The 14,335-nt window shown below is 38.1% G+C and overlaps 1 protein-coding gene across 5 annotated transcripts in view; it reads left to right on the forward strand.

The window, feature by feature from the left end:
- The window catches only part of LOC145999707 (pyruvate kinase-like), a 97,047-nt gene extending 87,176 nt beyond the window's left edge, over positions 1-9,871 (forward strand). For all 5 annotated transcript variants that reach the window (XM_083136976.1, XM_083136975.1, XM_083136973.1 and 2 more), the window contains 2 exons: positions 638-794; positions 7,930-9,871. In XM_083136976.1, coding sequence (XP_082993102.1) covers positions 638-794; positions 7,930-7,948 — 176 coding nt within the window. In that variant the 3' untranslated portion in view covers positions 7,949-9,871. The remainder of the gene's footprint in view (positions 1-637; positions 795-7,929) is intronic.
- Positions 9,872-14,335: the final 4,464 nt, after the last annotated feature.

Consider the following 14,335-nt stretch of genomic DNA (forward strand, 5'->3'; position numbering starts at 1 on the left):
AAATAAGTTAGCACATTGTTGATTTGTACCTTATACTCGAAATATTATAGCTACTTGAGAAAATTTACTACAGTGTTGCAAACTAAATTTATATCTTCTGTGTCCAAAGTTTCTGTGTGTAATGCGGAAAAGATCCAAACAATAATCAAGTACTTGGTATGCACGAGACAGGAAGTCGTTGTCAACGGTTTCGAAGGCACTAACAATTCGCAGTTGTAACTGTGACAAATCTTTCTGAAGGGTGAAATATATGCATTACTACCGAAAAGAATGCAGAAATGTGTTTACACCATTGTGATTCAATCAGTTCTCGATAGCTCCAACACACAATACGCCTTCTACTGGTCATTAGCCATTTCGCGACACTGGCGATCCTAGTTGGAGCATCGGCTAAGCAGAAAAAGCCCGCTAACGTCATAATAACTGTAAAGTTGCACCATTCATTTTGAATTACCCTGTACGCATTGTTCTAATTATGGTTATTTTGATGAGTCCATTATTTAAAATAACATGCGCTACTAAAGTATTGTACCCATTTCTTTTGAATAAGTTCCGAGATTATGGGTGTGTTTAACTTGCACTGTTTCCTCATACATGTACCTTCCAAATTTACACTGTGGTCATCTGTCTTCCGTAGAGGCCCCACTGCCAGACTGGATCAAGGACGTTGATGCCAGAGTACAATTTGGAATCAATTTTGGAAAGAAGCGCCAACTAGTGAAGTCAGGTGACGCAGTTGTCGTAGTGACTGGATGGCGCCAGGGGTCAGGCTTCACAAACACCATGAGAGTAGTGTATGTATAAGTATTGACTCTGTGTCAGTTTACAACTAATTGACGTAATAGAAATTCAACCTTTTGCAAGTACAAGAATTATCTGACAATGCTGAATCGTGGTAACATTTTCCTTGTTGTAGAGCTGCCAAAGCATAATTTCCTATTGTAGTCGATGTAGCTTTAATCTTCAGTATTATTTTGTATTGCAAATGAGGCTTATTTTCATTGTTTATAGACCTATATTATTTCCAATGTTCAGTATTAATTTTGGATTGTGCAGAAAGAGAAAGGAACTAGTAATTTCTGTTCATCAATCATTTCTGTGTGTACTTTTACATGTTCACCTATTTAATGGGTTTCAAAAGAAATGTGTATTTATTTTAGCTCGTAGAAAAGCATTAGTTATAGTGTGTATTAGGCTGCTAGTATTATTTTTTCCAAATCTAAGAAATGACTGCATGAGGAATGCATGTTTAGTACTCGTTCTATGAATAATGTAATTTATACATGTGAAATCGTGAAGAATTTAAGAATCCACTGATGTGTAACTAAGTCTTCATAACAAAAAAATAGGTTTAAACAATCATGGGGACAATTGACAGAGAAATAATGTGAAGATAGGCTTTTTGACTTACGCCCGCCCGAGACGAAAGCCTTTTTCCTTAGCATTTTTCAAACCTTTATGCCATGACCAAAATGCTACCGTGTAAATTGAGAAATGTTATGGCATTTCTCAAGGATAGAACTGGCTCTTTTTCGTAGCATAACCAATCAGAAGCGACCTCATGCTCACAAGTGCAAATGTAATGGCAGTCACGTGAGATGAAAACAACGTATCACTTCACACTTTTACACAACAATAAATATTCAACCAAGAGGAATATCGCTTTTTATTAAATGGTTTTAGGTAGTGAAGAATGGTGCTGAATAAATACATACATTACAATGTTTTCAATTGTTAAACACAGTGCACACAGCATTGACGGTGTAACTCAGTGTATTTCATGCTGTATGTATTGTACATTGTAATTAAAATAGCTAACCGAAATGTTCCATGAAATGCTTTCATGTAAAATGCTATCTGTTATATGATTTTTGGAAGCATTTACGTAGCATTTATGCTAGCAAAAATGTTAAAGGAAATGCTTTCGTCTAAAGCTGGCTTTAAGGGTTTGGCCGGACCTTTGACTTAATGCCAGGGCAGCTGTATTCTAATTTCCCTCTCCTTTTGAAAAACCGCTGTGATATTCCAAAATCTGATAAATGACAAGTGCTTAGAATTCCTTCAAGAGCAGTCGTGCGAGTCTTGGTGTATTTTGTTTTGGCTGTTGCTTAGATGTTCATATTATAAGCACAGATTTTTGGAATATCATAGTGTATTTCCGAAAGGAGAGGAAAATTCGAAACAAACTGCCCTGGCATACGTCAAAGGTCTGGCTGAGCCTTAATACTTAGTTCCATAGTCCTGAATCAGCCATAGAAACTTGATTTTCCCTCATAGCTTGTAATATGATTGTAGAAACTTAATAAGCATGCACATTTCACACCACGGCCACATATTTAGTCCATTGATTGCATAATAGCTTCATTGCTGTTTGAAGACAATGAAAAGTGGACTCGGTCTCAAACGGTAGAAAACAGTGACGGGAGACTATGCTCTGACAATGCCCCACTCAGTGAGAGGTGATTGACAAGCCCTAGTGTTACGTTTAGGCAATTCGCCGGCTTGAACTGCTTGGCTGCGAGAGGATGTGTGTATGGGGAATGGAATAAATTACGCTCATTGCCCTTGACCAATATTTAATAGAATCTGCACAAGTGAGGGAAGATGATCATGCATGAGCCAGCAAGATATCTAAACACTGATAATGATAAACCCAAAGTGTCACCACTGTACCTGGTTTCCTTCGCGGTTCCTCGGCTGAGTCACGACGTGGTGCTGTATCGGTCCATCGACGGTGTCCTCAGTGAGTTCGCCCAAACCTTTTAGACAGACAGACTTAACACTGTGTCTCGCAACACACTTTGTGCTTCACTCTCTCGATCAAAAGACTCCCGGCGAACTCTAGTCGCCCGGGGACTGCTGGCGTTTATTTCCGGCACCTCCCCCTGAAAAGAAGTGGGGTTGACCAGGAGACAAGCCCATTTCTGTATTTACAAAAAAAAATTAAAAAATGATTAAATTATAAATTATGTCACCCCATATATAACACAATTCATCGTATGGCAGTAGGCTTGTATCTAGTGTCATATTAACAGGCCATGTAAGTTACGAAGAATAATACACTAATTGAAGTGTAGCACTGTTCTGTTGTGTATTTCGAAGCGAATGGAACCAAAATCAGCAATTTTGGTAGTCTCGGCGGCATCTCATGGACATTGTGGGCAGTTGCATCAGAGTTTAGAATGCTAGAGATGCACCCATGAAACACAGTAAACGAAGCATCTTTTTATAAGTTACCATTTCTTCACACTGTATTCTAGCTAGTACCATATCATCGTGTGAGGACACGTATGTAACTCCAATTTATCAAATTTAGAGAAGAGCGGAAATAATGTATTCTGACTCGTAAAAGAAGTCTATAAATTGAAGATACATGACTCCACCTTTAATGCTAAGGAATAGAAGTGGAGATATGCCAGTGACTCCAAATAAAACTCTTCCAAGGAGTTTAAACAAAACTGAAAACCAGATTTTCGGTGTTTTACTTTCATCAGGTTCTCGTATGATGATATATTTGTTTTCTCTCTTTTAGCAGTAATTGTTTATCTAGTTAAGAAATACTATAAGAAGTAGCCATCAGACAAATAAGGTAAAAACATTATACCATTGACCACAAAATAGTTTTTGCTTGTATTTTTATAGTTTTAGGAGCAGTTTAAAGTGGTGGAGGTGGAGAAAAATATATTTTTTTTTCTTTCACAATAGTTCTTCCTCTAATCTATATCTAATGTGTGTGAGGCAATTACTGTGTAATTAGTTCTTTGTCTCTTACATGTAAACCTCTCCTTTGCTGCAAAGAGTACTTTATTAGATTGCTGTTGTAGATTCTTAGGAGGACTGAACATTTTATTTTACAACTGCATTTAGTTTTTAGATTATAGCAAACTGTTTCACTGTGATTCTTATTAGTAAACAAGTGTTACTGGATCTTAATTCAACTCCACCGAGAATAAGGTATCAAGATGTATGAGTCAAATTTATTCAGATGCCAGCTTGTACCTCTTCAGAGCCTGCCCGACCCTGTGGCCGAGTGGTTAGCACATCGCGCTGCGATGCCAAGGGTCCCGGGTTCGAATCCCGGTCGGGCTTGGTTGTTTGTGAATGTCCATTCATCAATTTCATCACTCATCCACATCTTCGCAAATTAGCCAAGAGGCACAAAACGCGAAGTAAAATAAACTAAATCAAATCAAATCAAACTCTTCAGAGCCTGAATATTTTGCAGATTTCATGAATATTACAGCTGTTTTCAGTGGTGGCAGAAGGTTTACAACTTTGAGTCAAGCTGTAAAGGAGCTCTCACTGGCCACCATTTGAAACTGCATTATAATAAAAAGAAAATTATATTTATTACCAATCAAGGTTTAGTTGATGCGAGACTAAGAATGAGGGGCCTCCCTGCTGGTCATGTCATTGCCTTGTAATGAAGGGGCCCTAGGTTGGATTCCCAGTAGAGGCACATTTCACTGTGGTCCTCATTGTTGCAATTAGCCAAAAGTGGCAGAAAAGTGACGTAAATAACAAAAATTAACAGATGCATACAGTTTCCATTTTTACTTATTTTAACTCTCCATTAGACATGTGAGATTGCAACACTGTGAACTATACTGCCCATGGGTGCTTTTGTGTAGCAAAATGTTCTTTCTTTATCTTCGTTCTAAGTTCAACTGTTTTCTGTTTCACTGCTAAGCTACTGATAACACCATAAGCTTTGTTTCCATGATAACCAAAAACTCAATATGCTGACCAAGACATAATTTATTTTATTTTAAAAACATAAACTAAACGTTAAGTTTCAACCTTGTAGCAAGGTCTTCTTCAGACTTCTACAGATTCTGAAGAAGACCTTGTTAGAAGGTTGAAATGTAAAGTTTAGTTTGTTTTTAAAATAAAATAAATTCTGCCTTGGTCAGCATATTGAGTTTTTGCTAAGCTACATAATATAATAAAGTTAATGTCAGTTGCATGCTTGAGGGACTAAATGTGTAAAAAAAAAAAAAAAAAAAAAAAATATCAAAGTGAGAAAGACAAGAGTGCACAGCAAATTCAGATGTTATACAGAAGTGGGTTAGTGAGGAAAAGCAGGACATGTAGATATGTGTTAGTGACGAAAGTGAACATAAAAGTGACCACGTGACCAAAAGTGATCATGACAATGTTTCAGTTTTTACGTGTTTAGGCATGTGGTGATAACTGGCCCACAAGCATGCGACTGACATTAACTTTATAATATTACATCACTCAGAGTGCAGCTGATCCTAGAAGAAAGACAAAGAACGTTCAGCACAGATGCACATGTAAATGTACTTCGGGCGACAGAAATTACATCATAACATTGTTGTGAAGTATAATTCATGGTGTATTTCACATGCTAAAGATAGTTAAAGGGTTGGTTGACAGGTGTTCCTCCATGTACCTAAATATGACAGAAAATAACAATTGTCGGTCAAAAAGTAACGCACAATTCACTGTAGCTTGAGAATGATAAGGACTAGGGAATTGAAATTTTGTAGGTAGAAGCATTGGTCCTTTGGAAATGTCACTCAATGTATGATCCATGTGCTTCATTGCACTGCAGCAATCTTTGTTTCCATGACACGAATGCACTTTCGTAAAACTCTTTAGGTTGGTCTTTACACCACGTGTGATGATCTTCTGCAAAGTTTCTCCAAGGATTGTCCACAATGCTTTCAAGGCGTCATCACATGTGATGAAACTCGGCTGTTTCATTACGATCAGGAGAGCAAAAGGCAGTCTATGAAATGGAGGCATTCCGGATCTCCGTGGCGTGTCAAGTCACACAAGAAATTGATGGCGACATTCTTTTGGGGATGATTTGCATAGACTTTCTCAAACGTGGAACGACCATTAACAAAGAATGTTATTGTTCGAACAAAGAGACCGGAGTTATGTGCAAAGGACATCAAGTTGCATCACGATAACGCACAACCGCATGCTACACTCATGACAGTTCAAAAGATTGGTCAACTGGGATGGACAGTGGTGCCACAACCCCCATACAGTCCTGACCTAGCACCATCGGATTTCTTGCTGTTTGGACAAATGAAGGCTCATCTGCATGGGTAATTTGGAGATGACACAGAGCTCATTGAATGTGTGAAAAAGTGGTGTAAAGAGTTTTACGAACATGCATTCATGTCATGGAAACAAAAATGGCTGCAGTGCAGTGAAGCACATGGATCATACATTGAGTGACATTTCCTAAGGTCCTATGCTTCTATCTACAAAATTTCATTTCCCTAGTCCTTACCATCCCTGAGCTACAGTTGATTGTGTGTTACTTTTTGACCGACCTTTGTACATACCTAACACAAGTTTAACCCTGCGTTGGTCATGCACGGTCTCTCGTTCCGGGTGTGTGATTTTAATGTCGTTATTTATCAATCATTATTTTCTCAACACCCTCCTTCCGTCTAGCCGAGTTTCTGACCTTCCTCTTTTACATGGGTCGTTCAAGGTTGACCAGGACTTTCGTGCGTAAAATATTAATGAATCAATGTAGCGCTGCATTACTAGGGCAGGACAGACCATGATTCCTTGCGAGTAACCATGATCCTTTGCGACACATTTGGCGCATGCGCAGTAGTGTAAACAAAGATGGCTGCAAGTATGTGTTGCTGTGGAACAGCGGTGTATAATGAAATTTCTCGTGAAGGAGAAGGTGAAACCTGCTCAAATTTGGCGTAGACTGCAAGCACAGTATGGTGAACAAACACTGTCACGGGCAAGAGTGTACAAATGGTGTCATAAAAGTTCCCCTCCACCCAAGAAAAGCAAAGCGCTGCCGTCTGCCGGTAAGATTTTGGGAACAGTCTTCTGGAACATGAAAGGTGTTATCCATAAGGATTTTGTGGAGAAGGGTGGCACAATTAATGCCAAGTATTACTCAACGCTGCTTCACGGTGCTGTACGTGGGGCTGTTCGGAAGAAAAGACCTGGAATGTTGTCGAAACACGTCATTCTTCTCCATGACAATGCCAGGCCCCACACGGTCCATTTGACTCAAACAACACTGGCCAGCTTGCACTGGGAGGTTTTACCACACAGTCCTTACAGTCCACATTTATGCCTCGGTGATTTCCACTTGTTTGGGGCACTTTCAGAGCATTTGGGCGAGATGCACTTCCAGACAGATGAGGAACTCAAGAACGCTGTCCTGCAGTGGTTACGACACCAACCTACTTTTTTCTACGCCAAAGGCATCAAGGAACTTCCACAACGACGGCAACGGTGTCTGGATGTTCAGGGGGAATACTTTGAAAAACTGACATAGTTTGGTGCTTCTATGTATGTATATTTCCTGTCTAGAAATAAAAGTCCTGATCAACCTTGAACGACCCTTGTACATCACGATTTTGTTTTCAGAGTTAGTAAGATATTCGAGCCGCTAGGGAGGGATTGTTGAAGCCCCTTGCTGTCTTGAGTCCATGCACGGCTATAGGCGTACCTAGTTTTACTGAAAATCCAATATGCCGTTCCATGCTTGATTAACAAAGAGTACCATTTTATAATTTTATAGAATTTCAGTTTTTAAAGTTTTATAGAATCTCAATTGTTGAAAGAAATGATCTATTGGTAATAATATTAGATCATTAATTTGGCATATTTTAAAAACCTGGTCTCTGAGACGTAACCTTCTCGTGCGATCCACGAAGGGTTAACAAAAACTTATGAGGTTTGAAATGTTGAATATTTTACAAACTTTATTAACATGCTCACTTAAGAATATGGAGTTACAAGCAGCACAAAAGAAAATGCTGTGTGCTTTCGGAACCTTAATCTGGTGGAATTTGAATTGAGTTTTCAGTCACACTGCATGTAGCCTGTTAATTTTAGACTAGTTTTTTTTCCTCTTGCATGATTTTTCTCTTTCACTTGTGCTTATCTTCATTTCTTTTCTGATTTCAGTAATGTTGATAGCAAGTGAAAACACTAATGAGCTATCTCAGGACTAAGAAGTATACCTTGCAGTTTCTGTTATTGGCAATAAGTAAAAATTGTAATGCTGCGTCCAGTATTATTAGGAAGTTTTTGTTTTGCACAAGGGATATTAAGTCATGTACTCGTATTTGCTTCTAGAAACTCAGTATTATGTGATAGATTTATTTTTGTGAAAATTAGAGCTGAAAATAAGAATATCCTTGTGAAAATAATTGTTACATGTGAATGTGTATATTAGCACACATGTGTATATATAGTTGATGACGTACTTCTCATTCACAAATGGTAACACAAGATTTTTTTCTTCATGGTAAAATATTTGATGATTTTGGAGCCTAAGTTGCTTATTTCTGTAAATGCTAATTCACAATTTGCACAGTTCCAATTCTTGTTCACAAAAGAAGTGTCAGTGTGCACCATAACTATTTGCATCCAATACTGAATGGTAATTAGAACTAAACAGCATACAATTATGTTTATGATGCATCTACATACAACAGTTTTCTTCTGTTGCAGCTGTTGTACTCAATATTAGTATGTGTGTGAGATGTAGCAGTGGAAATGAAATACTGTAAATGTACTTTGACTGACAGAAATTACATCATAGCATTGTTGTGGAGCATAAATCTACAATACAAAATATTATAGACAGGGTCTCTAAGATAAGAAAGCTTACAAATAGGATTTGTTATAGTACTCCATATTATTATTCAATACGGAATACTATATTATTAGAAAGTTGTTCAGGTTGTGAAGCGTTTCAACGTTAGCATTTTCTTTTTATTGTGGGGTGTTTCTGTATTCATTAAATTGAGTTGCAAACATGTATTAACTCTTCTAACCCATCTATTGCCCAGTATTGAAACATACCAGTACGTAATCATACTTCAGTGCTGCAAGCAAAGCTGTATTTCTAACATGAAATGTATTGTATTTCCTTGTAAATGAATTTTGAAATCATGCTGTATATTACAATTAAATAGTGATATTTCAAGGTTGTATTGGCTATACTGTCCTATTACACACTTCTGATTTAAGTTCAAAACTAATAACAAATGTTTATAACATTATACAAAACACATTTAAGGATTGCAGGGGTACTAAGTTTCATGACCTACAACAGGCATTGCAATTTAGGTTTAGAAACTGATATTGATGTAAATTATAGCAATTTGCTCAAAGTTTGTAGGCTATGCATATCATTAAATTCAAAACCAGAATAAATATAACAACATTAGAGCATTGGTTAAAAAAAGTTGCTAATATGAGAAACATATATTCAGTCTAGATGCAACATGTTCTAAAGTGCAAACAAGTATGTCTGCAAACTAGAAATTCACAAATATTCGTGCTTTGTATATGTGGACCATTAAGAATAGTGTGTGTTCTTTACCCCTTTCCCCTTACTGTTGTAATATGAGTGTACGACTTTCACAGCAGGGACTGTATTGAACTGGGCAGTTTACATAAGATTTTGTATTCAGCACAGCTCATTTTGACGATGCTTTTAGTGGGTTAATATATTTGAAAGAGGACATTGTTTCACAAATGCAGACCAATGACTTCTAAAGTAATGTACGAATGGCACATGTTCTATAATAACTCAGGTAAGCATGTGTCACTATTTACTATCTATAGTGGTTTAATGTTGACGTCAAGCACAAGTGTGTGTAAAATGCTTGAGAAAAGAAATTAATCGTGAGATTAATAAGAGCATATTTTTGAAAATAGTTGTCGTGTTCGTTAACAATATTACTAGTCACTTGTTATAAAATCTATTTTGAATTTATTTGTAACAGCGAATCTCAAAAAAGAAAAAGTAATTAGAAATATTCATGGTGATAAAGAATTGGAACTTACTGTTATCTAGACTCATTTAGTAGACAATAAAATATTTTGAGAAGCAGCATATGAGGATTTTCATTCTCTCTTCATGGTATCCCTCGATTTAGTGTTACCATATTTATATCACAATGTGTATCTCAGGATTTATTACTTCGGGGTATTCCTCCCCCAAGTTCTTAACTGGTTCCCTACATATCTTTTACTGTCATACCAAAGACAAAATAAATATATTAAGACAACAAATACCTAAATTTTGATGTTTCACTACTGCTACTTTAATTACACAATAGTACAGTGTGTCTGAGAAAAAATATACCAATAAAGAATTTAAATAACTCAACAATCGTTAACGATAAAAATGTCAAATAACATTTATTTGGAAGAGGGAAGAAAGGAATTTTTTTTACCACCAGAAGGGAAAAAATCTTAACATAATTAAGTGCATGCGCGGCTTTGTTCGTGAGTAGTCTGTACAATGGCGCCGTTTACTGTTTGTCAGAAAGTTGAGTGCTGCTTTTGGTTTGCAGAATTGAAGTCTTCTGTAATGGTACAAAGATGATTCGGGCAACAATATGGACAGGAAGCACCAGAACGTCATATTGTTAAATGGCATAAACAATTGCTGGAAACAGGGTCTTTGTTGAGGAAGAAAGATAGTGGTCGGAAGCGTGTGAGCGAGGATAAAGTGGTTGCAGTTCAGGAAGCTTTCCAGAGAAGCCCGCGTAAATCTGTGAGACGGGCTAGTTCTCAACTTCAAATTCCACGTTCTACTGTGCATGATATCGTACATAAAAGGTACGATAATAGAGCTACAAGTTACAGCTTGTTCAGAAACTAAAGTGCAGTGATAAACCCGCTAGGTTTGGTTATGCTAGTGAAGTGCTATCATGCATTGATGATGACAATGAATTCCTGACGCGAAGATGAGGCTAACTTCCACATTTCCGGAAAAGTGCATAGGCATAACTGTAGAATATGGCGTGAGCAGAATCTCCATGCAGTTATTGAACATGAACGCCGCAGTCCAAAGTTGAATGTGTGGTGTGGTTTGACACAAGATTCCGTAATTGGGACCCATTAAATGGCCACCACGGTCACCAGACTTGACTCCTTTGGGGTTATGTGAAGACTATGGTTTACCAAACACTTGTGCAAGACCTCAATGATCTCCGTGAAAGAATTATCGATGTATGTGGCTCCCTCACTCATCAAATGTTGAAGAACACTTGGATGGAGGTTGAGTACCGCCTTGATGTTTGTCGCACCACCAAAGGAGCACACATTGAGATCTACTAAGGTGATTTTTTTTTCTTGTTCTTTGGTTAAAAAAAATTCTATGATTTTCTCTTCGAAATAAACATTATTTGACATTTCTGTCGTTAACGATTGTTGAGTTATTTAATTTCTTTATTGGTATATTTATTTCTCGGACACACTGTATAGCTGGGTGGCCGCTGTGGCTCAGTCGGTAACGTGTCTGACTACCATGCTAAAGGTCCTGGGTTCGATCTACGGCTGGTTCAAATCCGGGAACTTTTCTAACGTTGGAAGCGGCCCCGGTGCCCACCCAGCATCGAATAACATGGGTACCTAGGGAAACCCTGGGGGGTCAAGGCAGTCAGGGGCGTGATGCTGATCACATCACCCCCACTCATGACCGGATCAAGAAAGTGTGGGGCATTACCCCTACACCCCCTGTACGCCTTCATGGCATGGTGCTATGGACAGGGGAGCACTTTACCTTTTTTTTTTATTTTTACACACACAGTCTCACACACAGTGTATAGCTTTAACTTCATTCCAAGCTGCTGTAGGTCTCTGATTCACCATGGAGCAGATTTGTTCATTCAACAAATGTCTGGCACTTGGATCATCCGCCACGATCTTTTCTCTTGAATTTATCTGCTAGTTTAGTTGCGCAATAGACTCTGAATCGAAATAATAAAGCTTTTACTTTGTTACAAGCATTAATGGCTGCTCCAGGTCTCTGATAAAGGATTAACGATTCATTCCTTTGACCTCTGGCACTTGGAACAGGTGTGTAATCCACCAGACCATGCTTCCACTAGCTTTGGTCTTGATTTTTCTCCTACTGTGAATGTGCAATGGACTTTGAATCGAAATTGAAATAATCTTCAATTTTGTTCCGGGCATAGAGGACTGCTGCAGGTCTCTGCTAAAGGATTCACAATGGAGGAGATTTGTTCCATTGACCTCTGGCACTTGGATCAGCTGCCTTAATTAACCACCTGTCCACGCTGTCACTACCTCTAGAGTTTTTCAAAATGAAGAAGATTAGGACTCAACCTCTGGCAGTTGGATCAGCTATCACCACCAGACAACGCAGCCAGTAACTTTGCTGTTGAATTTTTCTGCAACTTTGCGACATGCAATTGACTTGAAATAATAGAGCTCTTACTTTGTTCCAGGCATTAACGGTTGCTGCGGATCTCTGCAAAATGATTCTAAGTGGAGTAGATTCGTCCCTTCATTGTCTTGACAAACAGACCGCACTGCCAATAGCTTTGCACGTTACTTTTTGTGCTATTTTAGTTGTGCAATTGAATTTGATATGGCCCAACTAAAATACTGCAGCAAGAAAACTCAAGAGAGAAGCTTGGGTAGTGTTGACTGCTGTTAATGTTAAGGCATCTGATCCAAGTGCCAGAAATCGAAGGAACGAATCTCCTCTATAGTGGATTTTTTTTTTTTTCAGGGACCTACCCCAGCCGTTGATATTCGGAACAAGAATAAAGATCTACTATTTCGATTCAAAGTCCATTGATCAACTAAAGTAGCATAAAAAGTCAGATGCACAGCTTCTAGCTTCGTGATCTAAAGGTTCTAATTTGTAAAACATTTTTCCAAGATTTCCAACAGCAGTTGATGTTAGTAACAAAGTTAAGGCTCTATTATCTCGATTCAAATTGTAGCGGGAAAGCTATTGTCAAACGTTTCGTACATTTTGGTTACTCTGCTACAGACTCGAGATACACTGCTTTTAATTATTTTTTATTTTAGAAATTTGAAAATGAATCTGCAGATGGCCTGGCATAACATTGCTATAAGCTCCATCTGTTCTAGAGTTTTTGCTTGCCTCGAACAGCCTGGCACTCTTGCATAGAAAAGTGTTCTCTCCACATCATAGTAACTTTGGTCTTCCTACTTCTGACCTCGTTTTGGCATATTTCCAAAGTTTAGATGGTGTTTTACAACTGGAGGCTTCTCGGTACATGAATCATCAAACTGAACTGAACTGAATCAAATCAAATCTAGTAGCACCGTGGTCTGATGCTTACGTCAGTTGGACCAGGTGATAGAGGTCAAGGAAACAAATCTCCTCCATGGTGTTTTTTGTTTTTTTAGGGATCTGCAGCAGACAATGTTCTGACCAATGTTAAAGTTCTATTATTTTGAATCAGTCTATTGTGGAACTAAGTAGCAGAAAAAAAATCTAAAGCGAATCTAGTGGTTGAGTTGGAGCTCTATTATTTCAATTGAAAGTTGTAGCGGAAACATTGTTTCCTAAATTTTGGATATTCCGCTTCAGACCACTCGAGATGTGCTGCTCGTTCTTTCTTATTGTGCTAATTTTAACAACTTGTGAATTTTGAAATGTATCAGCTGGGGCACGTTGGGCATCTGACCACTCCGTGAGCAATGTGATTGCTCAGCTACTTGACAGCCAAATAAGCATTGCTTGCTTACTGAGCGAACTTGAACCTTGCTAGCCACAGGTTCAAGCCACAGAATATTTCGTTTTTATTTTCGATCACGAGTGGAACATTGTATGAAGATGGCGGCTAATGAAGCATTTGTGATTAACAGCTTTCGATATAGCATAATTACTAGGGGTGTGCGGGATCCCGAAAAGTCGGGACTGGGATCAGGAAAAAAATTTCCCGTCCCGATCCAGACTTCGGGAAATGACTTTTCGGGATTTCGAGCAGTCGGGAAATACCAAATGGTAATTTTAAAAAGTCCTTAATTCTTGACGTTTTTTTGCATTGTAAGTGTCTGAAACTTATCGGAAACTGTTAGTTTTTTTCCAGAATTGTAAAAACAATCACTTAAGGTGAAAATTATGTGTAGAATTAGAGATTTCCAGGGCTTTGGGAAATTTCGAAAATTTTCAGACATGAATTTTTCCCATCCAGAATGTCTGGATTTAAAAAATTTCCCGTCCCGACCAAAAAAAATTATGTTCTGCACACCCCTAGTAATTACAGAAGTAGTCCAAGTAACAAAAGATAATATAATTTTCCACTTTTTGTAATTAGATTATAATAAAAGTGTTGTTTATTCCAAATGTACACCGTAGTTTTGGAAAGTTGTGCAAGTATGTGGAAAAGTTTTGCCCACGTCAACCATTTCCTTAGTTAACGGTTTTTCCAAATCACTGAAATCTTGTCCACTAGACACTGCACTGGTATTTTGATCAATGAGCATACACCGTCAAGTAAATGATCTATCTGCTCAACAAGCGAAACTAGTGCTCAGTAAGCATCACTTAGATATTAGAGACACC

The sequence above is a fragment of the Lepisma saccharinum genome, chromosome 15 (assembly GCF_977018435.1).
Source record: "Lepisma saccharinum chromosome 15, izLepSacc3.1, whole genome shotgun sequence".
Classification (NCBI taxonomy): domain Eukaryota; kingdom Metazoa; phylum Arthropoda; class Insecta; order Zygentoma; family Lepismatidae; genus Lepisma; species Lepisma saccharinum.